The sequence below is a fragment of the Choloepus didactylus genome, chromosome 8, assembly GCF_015220235.1.
Source record: "Choloepus didactylus isolate mChoDid1 chromosome 8, mChoDid1.pri, whole genome shotgun sequence".
In the NCBI taxonomy this organism is placed as follows: domain Eukaryota; kingdom Metazoa; phylum Chordata; class Mammalia; order Pilosa; family Megalonychidae; genus Choloepus; species Choloepus didactylus.
The window spans coordinates 48,151,276-48,166,227 of record NC_051314.1 but is presented as its reverse complement, the minus strand read 5'-3'; the positions used below and the strand labels follow the sequence as shown (position 1 = coordinate 48,166,227).

The window sequence follows — 14,952 nt, the reverse complement described above, 5'->3', positions numbered from 1 at the left end:
TATTGTGCCTGATTTAACTAGTATCCTGAGACCTAGAACACGGCCCATAATGCTATATTGGTTTACAAAGGAACTGCTGAAAGTTAAGTAATATAAGTGGTCCTTGTCATCAGAAACTTAAAATATAATTGATTAACTAATGTGTTTAAGGTTCAACCACAAGGTAAATTAAATCCTGTAGGACCATTGTTTCTGTGTTAGTTACACAACAATATAAACAGAAACATGCAATGGAATATTATTCGGCCATAAAAAGAAATGAAGTTATGATACATGCTGCAACATAGATGAACCTTGTAAATATGCTAAATGAAATAAGCGAGGCACAGAAAGACAAATAAGCAAATTCATAGAAGGTAGATTAGAAGTTATCAACAGTTAGAGGGTAAGGGAATAGGGAGTTACCGCTTTCTGGGTATAGAGTTTCTGTTTTGGGTGATGAGCAAGTTTTGAAAATGGATGGTGGGGATGGAGGCACCACATTGTAAAATTACTTAATCTACTGAATTATACACTTAAAAATGGTTAAGTAGCACTTCATTTTGTTATATTTTATGTTATTTATATATGATGCCATAATAAAAAAAATTGTGTGCCTTTGTTCTAGGTTATGTATCCTGGAATTAATTACCTTATAATTTCCTTTTCTGGGCCCATGTAGAATATTTTTCTGAGAATTTGTCTTGTTCTTCCCTTATATCTATAAATAATACCTGTTGAGGGTGTCATTAGAATGGCAGGCCATTCTTGGAATGACTTTGCTCCCAGAATGCTGGCCAGGCTGCTACACTCCAGGCAAAAAAAAAAAAATGGAAATAGTCTTTTCTAGGAAATCTGCCTACCCTAAGAGTAAAGATATTGACATAAGGGATTTCACAATGAAACAGGACAGACCTGCCCATCTACAGCAATACCCACAGTTAATAGTCCTCACTCATAAAGCACATTGCTTCTAATCAGGTTTATGGTGCCCCTATTTTAAATAGGAGCAGCAACCAAGAATTACTGTGTGTCTGAAGAAAGTCTAACATGAAAGGTAGAGATAAAAAAAAAAAATAGAAAAACAAAACAAAGCACACATAATAACGGAGGACAGGAAATGGAGACTGTCCAAAATCAAATAACATAAAATAACTGTTAATATCCCTTAGAGATTAAAAGAATAAATCTATGAACAAGAATGTGTGCTGTAAGAATAAAATATTCAAAGAACCAAAGAGAATAGTTTTTGAAAAACAAATTCCACAGATATTTCCACAAACTTTGCTGCACTTAAGAACATTTTTTTTGACCAACACGAGCGACCCATGGAATCCTCCTTTCCTTAGTTCCAGCCCCAGCTCAGCTTGCTTTTTTTTTTATGCTAAAATAATTCAGAAAGTCTGAAGAACATTTCTTTGTCACATCTTGTTTTATTACTTTTGCTCCACACTGACCTTTTCCACAAATATTCAAAACTTAAGGGGTAAAATAATAAATACCTTTCTGATGATGTTTTCAGATAAATTGTTAAGGTGCTAACAAGAAATAAAATGTTAAAATTAATGCAGACTAGTCAGCATACTTTAAGACTGATAAAATTGCAAAAATATTTTAGATTAGAATGAAATGAACCCAGTTGAACACGTGGTATATTTTCTTCTTTATCTTCGTTTATTGGCCAAGAACTACATTGGTGTTTATAAGAAACTTCTTATCACCCACCTGATTATCTTTTACTGTGTAACCAAAATTTATCATTTGAATTTCTCATCAGTAACACATATCAAAGGTAGTCTGTATGATTTATTTTTATTGACACCAAATAATACATTGTCAGAAACCCTTTTGATTCTTTATTTAATTCAGCCCTTTCACAAAAGCCATAACAAAAATCACCTCTGATATTAGCATACCCAGTAGTATAAATGAAAATCCAGTGTTATCTTCTATGATAAATCTGTTCTGGGCCCTTAACTTTTAAACTTAATGTAAAAATTAAGCGGTTATTATCTCTTTATAGAGCTCTTTATAGAGCTATGGCTCTAGCTGCTCAGTGAAGGTATCCTTTAAATAAATGGAAAATTACATTTTTCTTCAAACAATTTCTCCAAAGCAGAACATATGAACTCTTTTTTCCCCACTAAATCTACATGGTGTATATCTTGAGAAGTAAACCAAGATACAAAGAGCAAGTTTTAGTTCCTGTTCAGCCATGTTCTAGATATGTAACTTGAGGCATTACTTTACCTTGTCAGTGACCTTGTTCATCTATAGAAATTACACTTACACAAAATGGTCTGTAAATTATCTTTCAATTAAAAAAAGTATATGATTCAGCTGTATATAAAAAAATTTATTTATGAAGACCTAGAAATTGAATCAAATGAGTATCCCATTTTATTATTTTTCTGTATGTTTGAAATATTTCCTAGTTAAACATTTAAAAATAAAATTTCAGTTAAAAATTTAAAATCTAATTTAGTTGTAAACCTGTATAAAATATTAACATTTCAGAGCACCCTATTCCATGTTTAAATGATAAAAAAATTTCATATATGTTGGATTATGGATATTTATTAGAAATATAAGAAATATTTAAAATGCCTTGGATCTTAAATAAATGTAAATATACATTTGTAAAAATATTTATTACTTATTACTTTCTCTTCTTCCTGGCACTTGATCATAGAAATTACTTTCCTAAACTATGCTTTCAACTATAATTTGTTCATTTTGTTTACTAAAAGATGAAATTATATCTTCATAAAATATTGGAAGAAAATATGTTAGAAATTAGTATATAATATGTCTTTATGTTTATATATGCATAATAATAGCTTTGCATTCTTTCATTTGTTTTAGTTACACTAAAAGTGAGCCAAGGATATGTCATTTCTTTCCTGATTCCTAATTCCTTCTAAAAATCAAGGAATGTAAATAATTGGTGCGGAGGGTGTTTGTGTATAATGCACATATCCATTTGAATCAGTCTCAAATTATACAAGCATACCGGTTAAAATTCCTTAATGATATTAAAACTTTTAATTATGTAAACTTACATGTTTTCACTTAATCTTTTTAAATGTCAGTTTTTAACAAGCCCTTATACAGTGTGTTTATCTTGTAAGAAAAGACTAAATTGTATGAGCAATCTTTGTCGTGTTTTTTCTCTTTTAAAGGCATTGGAACGGGTTGCAGTCGGCCAAGGGGTAAGAGTGTTTACTATAATCCAACTGATGAATAAGCTAGTTTTTCTCTTTAAAAAATACTCTTCACACTTGACTTGCTAATGAACTTGAAACCTCTTCCTGTCACCTCTGTATATTCAAATTTACACATTTTTTGTAAGTTTACTTCAAAAGAGAAGTGAATTTCAGAAAAAGCAAATTGAACTTTTTGGAAAATTTGCACATTATGCTATTATACTAACCTCATTTCTTCATATTATACTAAAAAGTTAGTTTATAAATATTTCTAAAGAATGCTGTTGCTCACATCAGGCTTTTATGAGAGTAGTTCACCAAAGATAAACAAGGTATAGCATTCCGTTAATTATTTAATTGTAGTCCAAAATAAACACATATTTCAGTTGATCGTTTGATAACTTTTTTCTTTATGAACTTGATCAGTCATAGTTGCAATGGCCAATTGGATTTTCTTATATAAACAAAAGTAAAATACATCCCCAAGATATCCATGTAACTGCATTATCTGCCACCTTATGATTCATGAATTTTTAAAGTTTTTTTTTTTTTAAGCCTTTCATCAGATTTTTCTTGTTGGATGAGAATTTTAGAAGGCTCTTCTTTGCTTCTTTTCCGGCCACATTAACATGTCAATTTGAATTAAAAAGAAAATAATAGTAATAACAAGAAGTACCATTAACTGAGTGCTTACTCTGGGCCAGGTGCTATGCTAAGCCCATTGCATGTTTTGTTTTTTTGTTTTTTTTAATGTATTCACTGTACCAAAAAAATTGATAAAAGCTGATTCTTTTGAAGACATTAAACATTAGAGCATATTGTGTAGGCTTTAGTCTCAGACTGCTGGTTTGCATCCTGACTTCACTACTATCTAAAGAGTCCTAGGACACGTCATAATTTCTCTGTAGCTTAATATCTTTATCCCTAAAATAGGAATAATAGCAATTATAGTAGGAGTAATAGTAGTACCTTCCTCATAGGGTTGTTATGAGGATTAAATGAATGAAACATGTAAAGCACTTAAAGCAATGTATAAACAATGTATAAAACCTAGTAAGTGCTCAGTAAATGCCAAATGTTTTCGCTGTTATCAGTAGTGATTGTAACTGTGAAAATAACAAGTGCTGTTCAAAGTTCTTCTTACACATTAAGGAACCACCTATATAATACTATAAGGTAGGTACTCTTATTGTCCCATGATATACATAAGGAAACTATAAAGTAGCCAGTGCTGAGATTTGAATCTATTTCTAACTTTGGAGCCCACACTCTTAACTCGTATACTACATATCAGCTTAGTGATTACCTAGGGGGCTGAAAAAAAAAGAACCTTTAATTATAATAAAGTCCCCAAGGCATTTGTGTAGTGTTTTTCAATTTCCCAAGTGCTTGTGCCCAAGTTTAAATGGGAACATGATATACAGTGGAAGTTTAATAGTGTGTTCTAGCTCCCTTAATTAATTGCAGAGCCTTGACTTCCAGCTTAGTGCTCTTTCCACTAGACCTATAAAATGCATGTCTGTACATATATATGCTCAAAGGGTATACAAACACTTTCTACTCCCTCTCATTTTTAAAATGCATTTAAGTGTTAAGTTGATTCATTACTTGCAAAGGAAAGAAAGTAAACTCTGAACCACATCTAGTTTATTCCTGGAATAAGCAGGCGCAGACTTCTTAGAAGATGTTGACTCCCTTCCCACTTTTTCCTCTGTATTTACCGGGATGGATAGTCCTATTTATTCCAGGAATACACAATTGAAGGCACTTTATAACTCTCTTCCCTTTATCTTATGAATCTGCTATAAAGCTCTTATTTACTCAGGATAACTTAGGAATAATTGTTGATTCTATCCTGTTTGTATTTCTCTATGCGTTCCATGTTGTATGTTCTCTTGCTTAAAATGCATTTCTTGATCTTTTTGTCATCTTTATACAATCATTTTATTAACAATATAAATGCACATTTTCTTTCTAAATTATTTTGATACCTTTTTTATAACTTGTCAAAGGCATGGAGAAGGAGGGTTTCAACATTTTAGGAACTGACTTTCATATAAAATTAAAGTTCATATCTGTATTAGTTAGAGTTCTCTAGGGAAACAGAATCAATGAGCGATACCTATGAATATAAGATTTATAAAAGTGACTCACGCAACTGAGGGTATGCACGAGTCCAGATTCTGTAGGGCAGTCAGCAACCTGGCAACTCCAATGAAGATATTCGATGAACTCCTCAGGAAATGAACTGGCAACTTCGATGAACTCCTCAGGAAACGCTTCACTGGTCATCCAAAGAAGAAGTGAAGGTCCTCTATCTGTCTTGCTTATAATATAAGTCTTCAACTGTTAATTGGATTAAATCCAGCCAATTGCATTATCTCATTGTGGAAGACAGGCCCTTTGGTGAGTCATCAGTCGCAGCTGCAGCCAATTGACTGATGATTTAATAAACCAGCCTGTTGGTTTATTAACCAGCCACAAACTTCCTCGCAGCAATGGTTAGGCCAGTGCTTGCTTGACCAGACAGCTGGGTACCATCACCTGGCCAAGTTGACACATGAACCCAACCAAAACAGCATCTATTATAGCTAATCAAACAAAAAGAACTCTATACACCACTTTTACTACTAGTACTAATATTTCACTTCCAAATATAGTCAAATGCCTGGAATTTCAACAGAGCACTATGAGAGTAGGTGTTAATATATGGAAAGGGATTTCAGCAGTCTTTCAAGAGAAGTGAAGGGAGTTTTAGGGAAGTAAGGGACAAATAATAAAGCAGATATTTTGGTAATTCAATAAAGAGTTATTCAAGATGAGAGAATGTCAAAAGGTAAATATATCCAGAGATGAAAGTCTGGATGAAATATTTTGAAGCAATATTCAAGAAATGGAAAGTTTAGAAATCATAAGTTTTTTGTCTCAAGTGAAAGAGTTGCATTTGGAAAAAATTTTTTTTAAAACTTTTTATTTTATGTAAGAATTGTATGTTTCAAAGGCTATAAATTTTAGCATAGGTATTCAAGTATGTGTGCGTCTGCTTTCAGCAGTTATTTTAGGAGTTGAATTAGGGACAATGGTATCCCTAACACCTTTTTCTACTAGAATCAGCTTGTGCCCCCTTCCCATCTTCCAGAGGGGTTATAACCTGCGTTCTTTAAAGGTTCTCTGTCAAGATGCTACAAATCAGAGATCGCCAGTGACTTAGGAGTACCATTAGATGAAGACCCAAGAAATGATGCTCAGCCCTTAATCTTCATCTTCTGGTTCCTTTCAGTCCCTGCACTTGGATTTACAGTGTGGGAACTTGGTGTTAGGTTAGGGAGGAGGCAATGGGATAGATTTTCTGTCTGAGCCACGCATCTGGTAGGAAGGACCATTGTGAAGTGGTGTTGAGCCCAAGGCAATTTTATTTTGTGCCAAACCCCATCTGAACCCAAACATATTTTTTGTAGTTGAAACCAAATGAAAATAATAGTCTCAGACTCTGAAAGATAGCAGAAGTAATAAAAGAATGACTCAGTGAGTGTACACATTCCACAGAACTCTATCTTAAAAACTTTGCCAGACATTAGACAGTTTTTAGTTTTTATCTTATTTGACTTCTCAAGAACATTCAGTATTGTTGACCTCCCTCCATTCTTGGTGTTGAATATCTTGCTTATCCTCCTTCCTCTATGCCTATTTCTGTTCAGTCTCATCTGCTACCTCCTTTACTTGTCCCTCCACTTTTAAATGTTCATGTTTCCCTGAATTCTGTGTTTTGCTCTTTTATCATATTTGTTAATTCCCTGAATAATCTCATTCACAGTTGTGGCTATAGCTACCACCAGTTTTAATAATCACTAAGACTATATATTCTGAGCAAACTAAGACTATATATTCTGAGCAAACTTCATTCCTGAGTGCTAGATCCATATTTCCAAATACTTTACATCTCATCAACCCTAATGTCTGAAATTCAGCCTGTTAAAAATCAAATTTTATCTCAGATGTTTTTGTCTGCCTGTATTCTGTATATTAGTAAATGCTATCACCATCCACTTTCCTAAACCAGGAAAATTTGAATCATCCTGGATTCCTGTGTTTCCTCCAATACCAATATCCAGTCAGTCACCAAGTCTGATATTCTACCTTCTAAATATCTTTTAATTTATTCCCTTCTCTTTGTTTCCACTACCCTAATTCAAGAATTCATCTTCTCACCTTAATTATTGCTATAGCTGCTAAAGTAATCTTCCACCAATTCTCATCACTCATTCTATAAAAGATACTGTTGTTAATTATCTTCCTAAAATGATAAGGGCCTGTATTGGTTGAGTCACACAAATCTCAGTATGACTTAAAATAACAGTCATTTATTCTAATTTATCTGTAAGTTGGTTTGGGCATCTCTGCTTCAGGCTGCATGTGGCTGGGTATTAGCTGATCCAGGCTGAGCTCAGCTGAGTAGTGCTGCTTCAGGCTGCAGATCCCTGGATAGGCTAGGAGACTCCAATCCACCCATTTTCTTCTTCTTTAGACAAGGGAGCTACAATGGCATGTTGAGATACAAGAGAGAAAGCAGAAATGTACCATTCTCTGAAAATCTAGGCTTAGAACTGGAACTCTGACCTCATACCATTGGCCAAAGCTACCCATATGGCCAAGCTCAAAGAAAAGGGGTAGGAAAATATACTCCATCCTGATGAAGCCATGGCACAGGATGCAGGGAGAGGTGGAAAAATTGGGCTAATCCTTCAGTCTTTCATAGTCCACCGTCTTGGCCACAATTATTTTATTTCCTTACCACATAGGAAATACATTCACCCCATGCCAAGACTAATCTAATCTCAGCATCAGGCATAAAGTTCAGATATGCATGGAACTCATCTTGATCTAGAGACCTAAGAACCAAAAGACAAGTTTTCTACCACAACACAACCAATATACAATGGTAGAACAGATACAGGATATCTTCCATAAACAATTAAAAAGGGAAAGATTGAGAGGCATATTAGCAATATCTGGACCATAGTAATTCTGAAATCCCACTGGGCAAATGTTGCCAGATTCTCTGATCCTGAGGATTGTTCCTTGTTTATAGCCTGGTTCTGCTCTCTGAGAATAGCTCCCAAATACATGTCATCTCCCACATCTAGTCCATCACCATGTCCCGTAAATTGTGATGCAAAACCTCATCCCTATATACATAGGTACACATAATCCTTTTTATCTCTCTTTTATTTTGGCTTCACTTTATTTATTTTATCGTTTTGTTGTATTTTCCATTTTTCTACTCTATGTACCTAACTCTACTTTCAGTCGTATTTCCTCACTCTTGGCCAGCTTGTCATTTAGCCACAATTTTTTAGACAATTTTTATCCTTGTTCATTACTTTCTTTTCTAGGGTTTGTCAACTTTTATATTTTCTTGTTATTTGTACATTTATAATTTGAGTTTTTTATTTTCTGATTGATGAGTTTGTTTCTTTAACTGTTTAATCATATTTAATTCACATTGGAGAGTGTTATAGTTATGCTTTTTTGTTTCATTTATTTATTTTTTTATGAGGGTGCCAAAATGTTTTAGCAGGTGCTCATCCCCCCCCTCCCCCCCAGTAATAACTTCACTTGGAAACTGGGTTGTTGTTGCTGGCATTTATTTATGTTAGATTTTCCTGTACTGTCAATATCAAGAAATCTGTGGGAACGGGGATGGGGTTTTGGTGACTTGTTTCTAGTTCAAGAATTCCTCCTCTGTTGCTGCAGTGAAGTGCTCTTTCTTTTATAAATGGTACTTTTTTGACTTTCTGTTTCTTTGAAATTATCATGTTATGGTGAGGCCCTTCTCTTTAGCCATTCCTTCTTTCTTTTCACCACTGGACCTTGGTAGAACACCTCCCACCTCTTTTTCCCCTAGAAGTGAAGTCTTGCCTATACTGCTATCTCTGATCCTATGTGCTTTCCAGGTCCCTTCTTTTGAACTTTGCAGTAGCCGGTGGTCTGATCTTTCAGGCCTCAGACTTATTTTCAGTATTTCGTTACTTAGACTGGTAACCTCTCTTTCTGGGGGTGATTCCTAGTTGATATTATCTTTGTTCCACCACCAGTAGTACCAGGCCACATTTGCTTCTCTTTTACATATATTCCTCCTGATTCTGCTCTTTTATAGGCTTCAGAGCCAACTTGGCTGGTCTTGCAAGTTTATTTCTACATTTTAAATCAATTATTCCATTTGGGGTATTAACTCATCTTCACTGATAATGCCTTTTCTTTCTTATTCACTATCATTTCTTTTATGATTTCTTCTGTTTTCTTGCAGAATTACTTTCTCAGGGGGCATTAGCTTCGGGTAATACTGTAATGTTAGACTGGAAATTTTATAAAATTATCCTCTGTGTTTAGCAAAACATCAAGTTTCTAACAGCCATTTATGCTCCAGACACTGGTAGTGGTTTTGATTTCTGTTTTGAATTTGTTTCTCATGCTTATAGAATTTCTATCTTTTTTTCAGCTGCCAACTGAATCACTGTTCTATCGTGCTGTCCTTCAGGTTATTATTAAAGAGTATTATGGTGTCACCAAATGGTATGACGATTTTATTTTAAAAAGAATAACTGTGTTTGCATTTTAAGTGAAGTGACTTTTGTCTTCAAATGAATTTATGTGAGGTCACTGTTATTGGTAGAATAAGTTTTAAATCTGAGCATAATGTCAGTATCTAACAAAGAAGTATCAACTATATCTTAGGAGAATCATCATTAAACTGGGGGCTCTAATGATTATTTCTTAAATCTGAAGATAAAGTAATATATGTAAAATGTAGTTTAAAATTTTATTAGTTTAAAATATTTGTAAGTAATTCACTGAATATATTAACATATCAGGCAGAGCTATATTTTAATGTTTCACAACCCAAACAGTGTGAATACTTCCTAATTAGAACAGATAAGAATCATAAGTAACCATTATGGCCATTCAGGTCTCACTGGTAGAATAGTAGCCCTGCATATGTTTTGTTTTGTTTCTGTTTTCCCCAGATAATTCTCTGATTATACAGATAGTCAAGGGATGGAAGAATTTTTCTAACATACTGATTCAGTAACTGCTGTGCTTAAATATATATTTGCCATCCTTGCTGGTTTCATAAATGTCCTCCTGCTGATTATACTTCTTAGGATTCTGATAACCATTTGGTATAATGAGATTATTCTTCAAATTAAAATAAGACAATTTTCAGGTTCTCAATAACTAATACACACTTATTAACAGACAGAAGGGATTTTTAGATTACCTTATTATTTCTCTATAAGGAAAAAAATCCTTTTTTTTTTTGATAGAAATTACTTCATACAACTGGTTTCAACTGTTATCTCCATACAAAAACTCTCAGATCTCTGTCCCAATCTCCATTCTCTTTCCATGTATTTACCAATCTTGGAAATATCTAAAAGTGAATTCCTCATGTTCTCCAAAAAAAACTAGGGCCTTCTTGTAAGCTCACTCCAAGATGCTAACTTTGCTAAAGAAAGTAATAAAATTGTGCAGAATCTATGTCCACTCAAAATACTGACTTATAAGCATTATTTTAATCCCTCAAATGTTTTCATCAGTGTGTTTATTGTTCTCTTAATAATCTCTTGAAATAGTCCCCATTCTTTTCTAAACCTTTCCTCTGACCTAAAATCTAAACACTCCCCAACCCTCCACACTCCTGCCTTTCTTTGCTACTTCTAAATAGATGATATTTACTATAAGACTTCTTTTCATTCCAGATACTCATTGAACTTTCAGTGACATTTACCCATATTGATAGTTGTTTTTTTTTTTTTTCTTTAAGCTCTCTTCCTTATTATCTTCCATTCTGTTGCATTCTTCTAAGTTTTTTTCTCCCACTCTGAGCACTCTTCTGTTTTCTTTAAGGGTTATTATTTTTATTCCATCCTCTAAGTGTACCTAGGCATACTTAGCTCCTGTCTTGTATATTTTTTCTTTATATTGGCAGTTACCCTCATCACAGATAACTTGTATCAAGTATCTGGCTCCAACCCCTTTTTAAAAGTCCAAGTCTACATTTCTCATTTTCATTTCAACAGCTCCACTTAAATATCTTATATATACATCAAATTTAGCCATATCCAAAATACAAACATATTCCCACCAATCCTGTACCTCCTTCTTCATTTTCTTGACTTTCTTGTTTCTGAGAATGATATGACTATTGTAAAGTTTTAGAACTCTTGAAATCATGTTTTATTATTCTCACATCATCAGCTCACACATTCTGATTAGTTATTATAACTTAACACATTTTATGTTTCTTAATCCAGCAATTATTTTTTGTGTGACAGGCAGCATATTAGGTTCTGTGGATGAAAGATGCATAGGATATTTTTTCTGCACAGAAACATTCCATATTCTAGTTAGGATGACATCTGCAAAAATTAATTGCCAAACAAAATATTAAAAACCCACTTTTGATAATAGCAGACTAGGTAATAAGGACCAACCCACCTTCTGAGAAAAACTAAAAATACTGGAGTGTGCACATATTTGTTTTTAGTTGGTTTGAGGGCATCAGAGACCTGCTAAGGAAGAATTATAGGGCAAATAACAAGGAAAAGCTGGAAATTGAGCGGTGACCCCAACGTTTAGGACTGTATTTTACCTTGAGGCATCTGCCAATTTTTGAATAGGCAGCTATCTGCCAGTCAGTAGAGGGGGCAAAGAGGGTGAGAAGAGCTTCCAATAGAATCACAGTTCCAGTGAGACAAAAGTTACAGTTCATGACCTGCCTAGGATTTGTACTCAGGAGTAGACCAGGTAAACCACTCATACTTTGAGTTAGGCCCTCAAAGGTTCACACTGTATAGTAAAAGTGAATTGGAAATAGAATAGCCCTAAGATGAACTAAAAGCCCTACTTGGAATCATCTCAAGTTATGATTGGATTAAATATTCAAAAGTACTGCTTTCCCTAGCTTCCTACAGGAGCAAATCCTCTCTGGACAAAGATAATATAAATCTAGGCCTTAAATTATCACTATGATTTGTTATATAGAATATCTGGTAATCAATTCAAAATAATCAGCCAGATGCTGATATAGGACAGCAGGATCCAAAATCAAAGTAAACTATACTCACTAGAAGCACATCGATATAAGATCCAGAAATAGGACTGAAATAACTATGCATGTGTGACTTCCACTTTGGGGAAGATGGAGCAAATGTATTTTTCTCTGTTCCTTCTGCTAAGTAAAACTAAAAATCCTGAATGTTGTGTATAAAACAAACAAAGAATACCCCAAAAAGTGGAAAGAAATGACCAGACTGGCTTGGCATCTCCTCACCCAAGGAATGACATGATGGTGAGTTCCCTGAGTCTCCTCTTTGCCTCACAGATCCCAGAATTGAAGCTGAGGAAGCCAGCAAGTAGAAATGCCAGCAGGCACAGACCAAAAAAAAAAAAAGACACCCTGACAAAAACCTGTGCCATCTAGTTAAAAGACCAGGAAAGGAGAACAACCTGGCAAGACAGAAAAACATTTAGCCAGAACTGCCATACTTCAGTCAGAAAACACAGGAAAAAAAGCTGTGACCCAATCCTTACCCATTCCAACAAAGGCTGAGTGGAGAACCTAGACTTCCTTCCTTGCCAGGCTGTAAAAAGGCACCTATCCCTCCTCTGGAGTACTGTCAGAGAAGGTGATCTAAGGAACTGGGACTTCTTTGTCCATCAGATGGTAACAAACACTCCTGCCTCCTACAACCACAGTGTCATTGGAGACTACATGGAAGCCTGGACTTCCTCCCACCCTACCCTAGCAGTAACAAGGCACCTTCCACTTGCCCACTTATACATTTCTTTGGTATCAGAGGCCTATTGGAGAGTCAGAACTTTTACCATCACCCAGCAGTAATAAAGCCATGACTACCATGGTATCAGTGGAGACCATGTGGAGAGCCAGAATTCCCAGCAATAACGACCCCCATTCTCACCACCTGGACCTCAACAAAGGCCAACTTATGGTCATACAAAACTTGTAAATGAGTGTTTATAACAGCTTTATTCATAATAGCCCAAACTAGAAACAATCCAGATGTCCTTCAATGGCTGAATAGTTAAACTGTATTGACCCTTACCATGGAATACTACTCAGCAATAAAAAGGAATGAATGGTTGATATACATAACATCTGTGATGAATCTCTAGAAAATTATACTGAGTTAAAGAAGCCAAATGAATACAAACAAAAGGCTGAGATTATGAGATTGGGGGGCTATGATAAATTTAGTTTGGCACCTTTGAACAGTACTATATTTCCTACCTTTTACTTGACATATATTATTCAAAAATGGTATTTTCTATTATCCTGATTTATGCTTCAGTGGTTAGTTCATTTTTAAATACCAGGTGAATGAATGGGCAGATTGACGAATTGTTTAACAACAAAAAACAACTCTTAAATATTTTGATATGAAAGTTTTCAAAAACAGCAAGAAAAGTAATATATTTAGTCTCAGCTGACCTGGACAGTGAGTACTCAGGAGAAAAAAGAAACCTAATGGAGTAACCTAGAAACGTTTGTGGAGATACCTGACCTAGTACCAAATGAAAGGGTTTGACCACATGATCAGTTAGTCCTGGGATATCTAAGTTCTATCAGCAGTGAGCCCACCCTTAAAAATCCCCTTACTGTGAAAACGAACGAGCCTCTTTTTTAGATATTACTAATTAAGAGGGAGCTCTATAGTTGACTAAATAGATTAAACATGATTCAATCTTAAGTGCATATGGAAGCTTTATTCCTACTTCCTTTGTCTTTGTCCTGTTCCTTGAAAATGCTAGTTTCATGATTTAATTGCTTGGGAATTAAACCTGAAGAGCCCCAAATTATATCATTACTATCCAGTTGTACATTACATAATGTGTGTTATTTTGGACCTGTGGTAAGTGGATTAGCTGAAAGGAAAGTTTTGATTTAAAATATCAAAAGAACATTCTATTTCTAGCAATATGGTGAATTAGATACCCTGAAAATGAACTGCTTAACTTTTTAAATGTGTTACTGAGTTGAAAGAAAGGGAAGAATCCTCAAAAGCCTAAATCAAGTGAAAATCGAGCTCTGAAGCCTGCTTTCTCCCCATGGTCATCGGTTGAATCCTCATAACCTTTCATTTCTTTTTTCATAGCTACCTAGGTTTAGGAGGAGAGGAGATAAAACCCACCCCTCAAAGTGGGTTGTCTAACAAGAGATCTCCTTATAAAGATGTTACTCCAAAAGCCTAGAATCTTACTTATTGGTGAACTAGAAATGAAACCCTTACAAATGAAGAAAGCAATAAGGAAATTTAACTGTTTAAACACTAACTTGGGGGTAGAGGGGAATTATTTCCTGAGAATTCATAACCACAAGCCTTCCTCATGAGGATTCGTACAAAAAGTCACACCACCTGTGTAATCTGATAAACTTTAATATAGTAATTCATTTTAAAGAAGCTCCAGGTTCATAGTGGCTCAGGCATCTGGCAGAAAGAAGTACAAAAACCTCTGGAGGAACATATATTATCAGTATAGATCTCAAAGTATTCCCAAAGATAAAATTCATAAGAACATGACCTCATGGACAAAGACCTCAAAACACTCATGGCAAAAAGAATTAGCAGTATAACCTACAGCAGATTCAAATCCACCTAAATATAAGATATAAATGTTATTGTATGCAATTAAAACCAGTAAGTAATATGTTTAAAAAATATGAAAAGGAAAAACATATTTGAAA

At 34.5% G+C, this 14,952-nt stretch overlaps 1 protein-coding gene across 7 annotated transcripts in view; it reads left to right on the top strand.

The window, feature by feature from the left end:
• Window positions 1-14,952, top strand: part of METTL25 (methyltransferase like 25) — a 124,959-nt gene that overhangs the window by 58,774 nt on the left and 51,233 nt on the right. For 5 of the 7 annotated variants that reach the window (XM_037845931.1, XM_037845935.1, XM_037845933.1 and 2 more), the window contains 2 exons: window positions 3,162-3,191; window positions 9,685-9,758. In XM_037845931.1, the coding sequence (XP_037701859.1) occupies window positions 3,162-3,191; window positions 9,685-9,758 (104 nt within the window). Of the gene's footprint in view, window positions 1-3,161; window positions 3,192-9,684; window positions 9,759-12,425; window positions 12,538-14,952 lie in introns of all 7 variants that reach the window. The other 2 variants (XR_005218340.1, XM_037845932.1) reach the window with 2 other exon arrangements.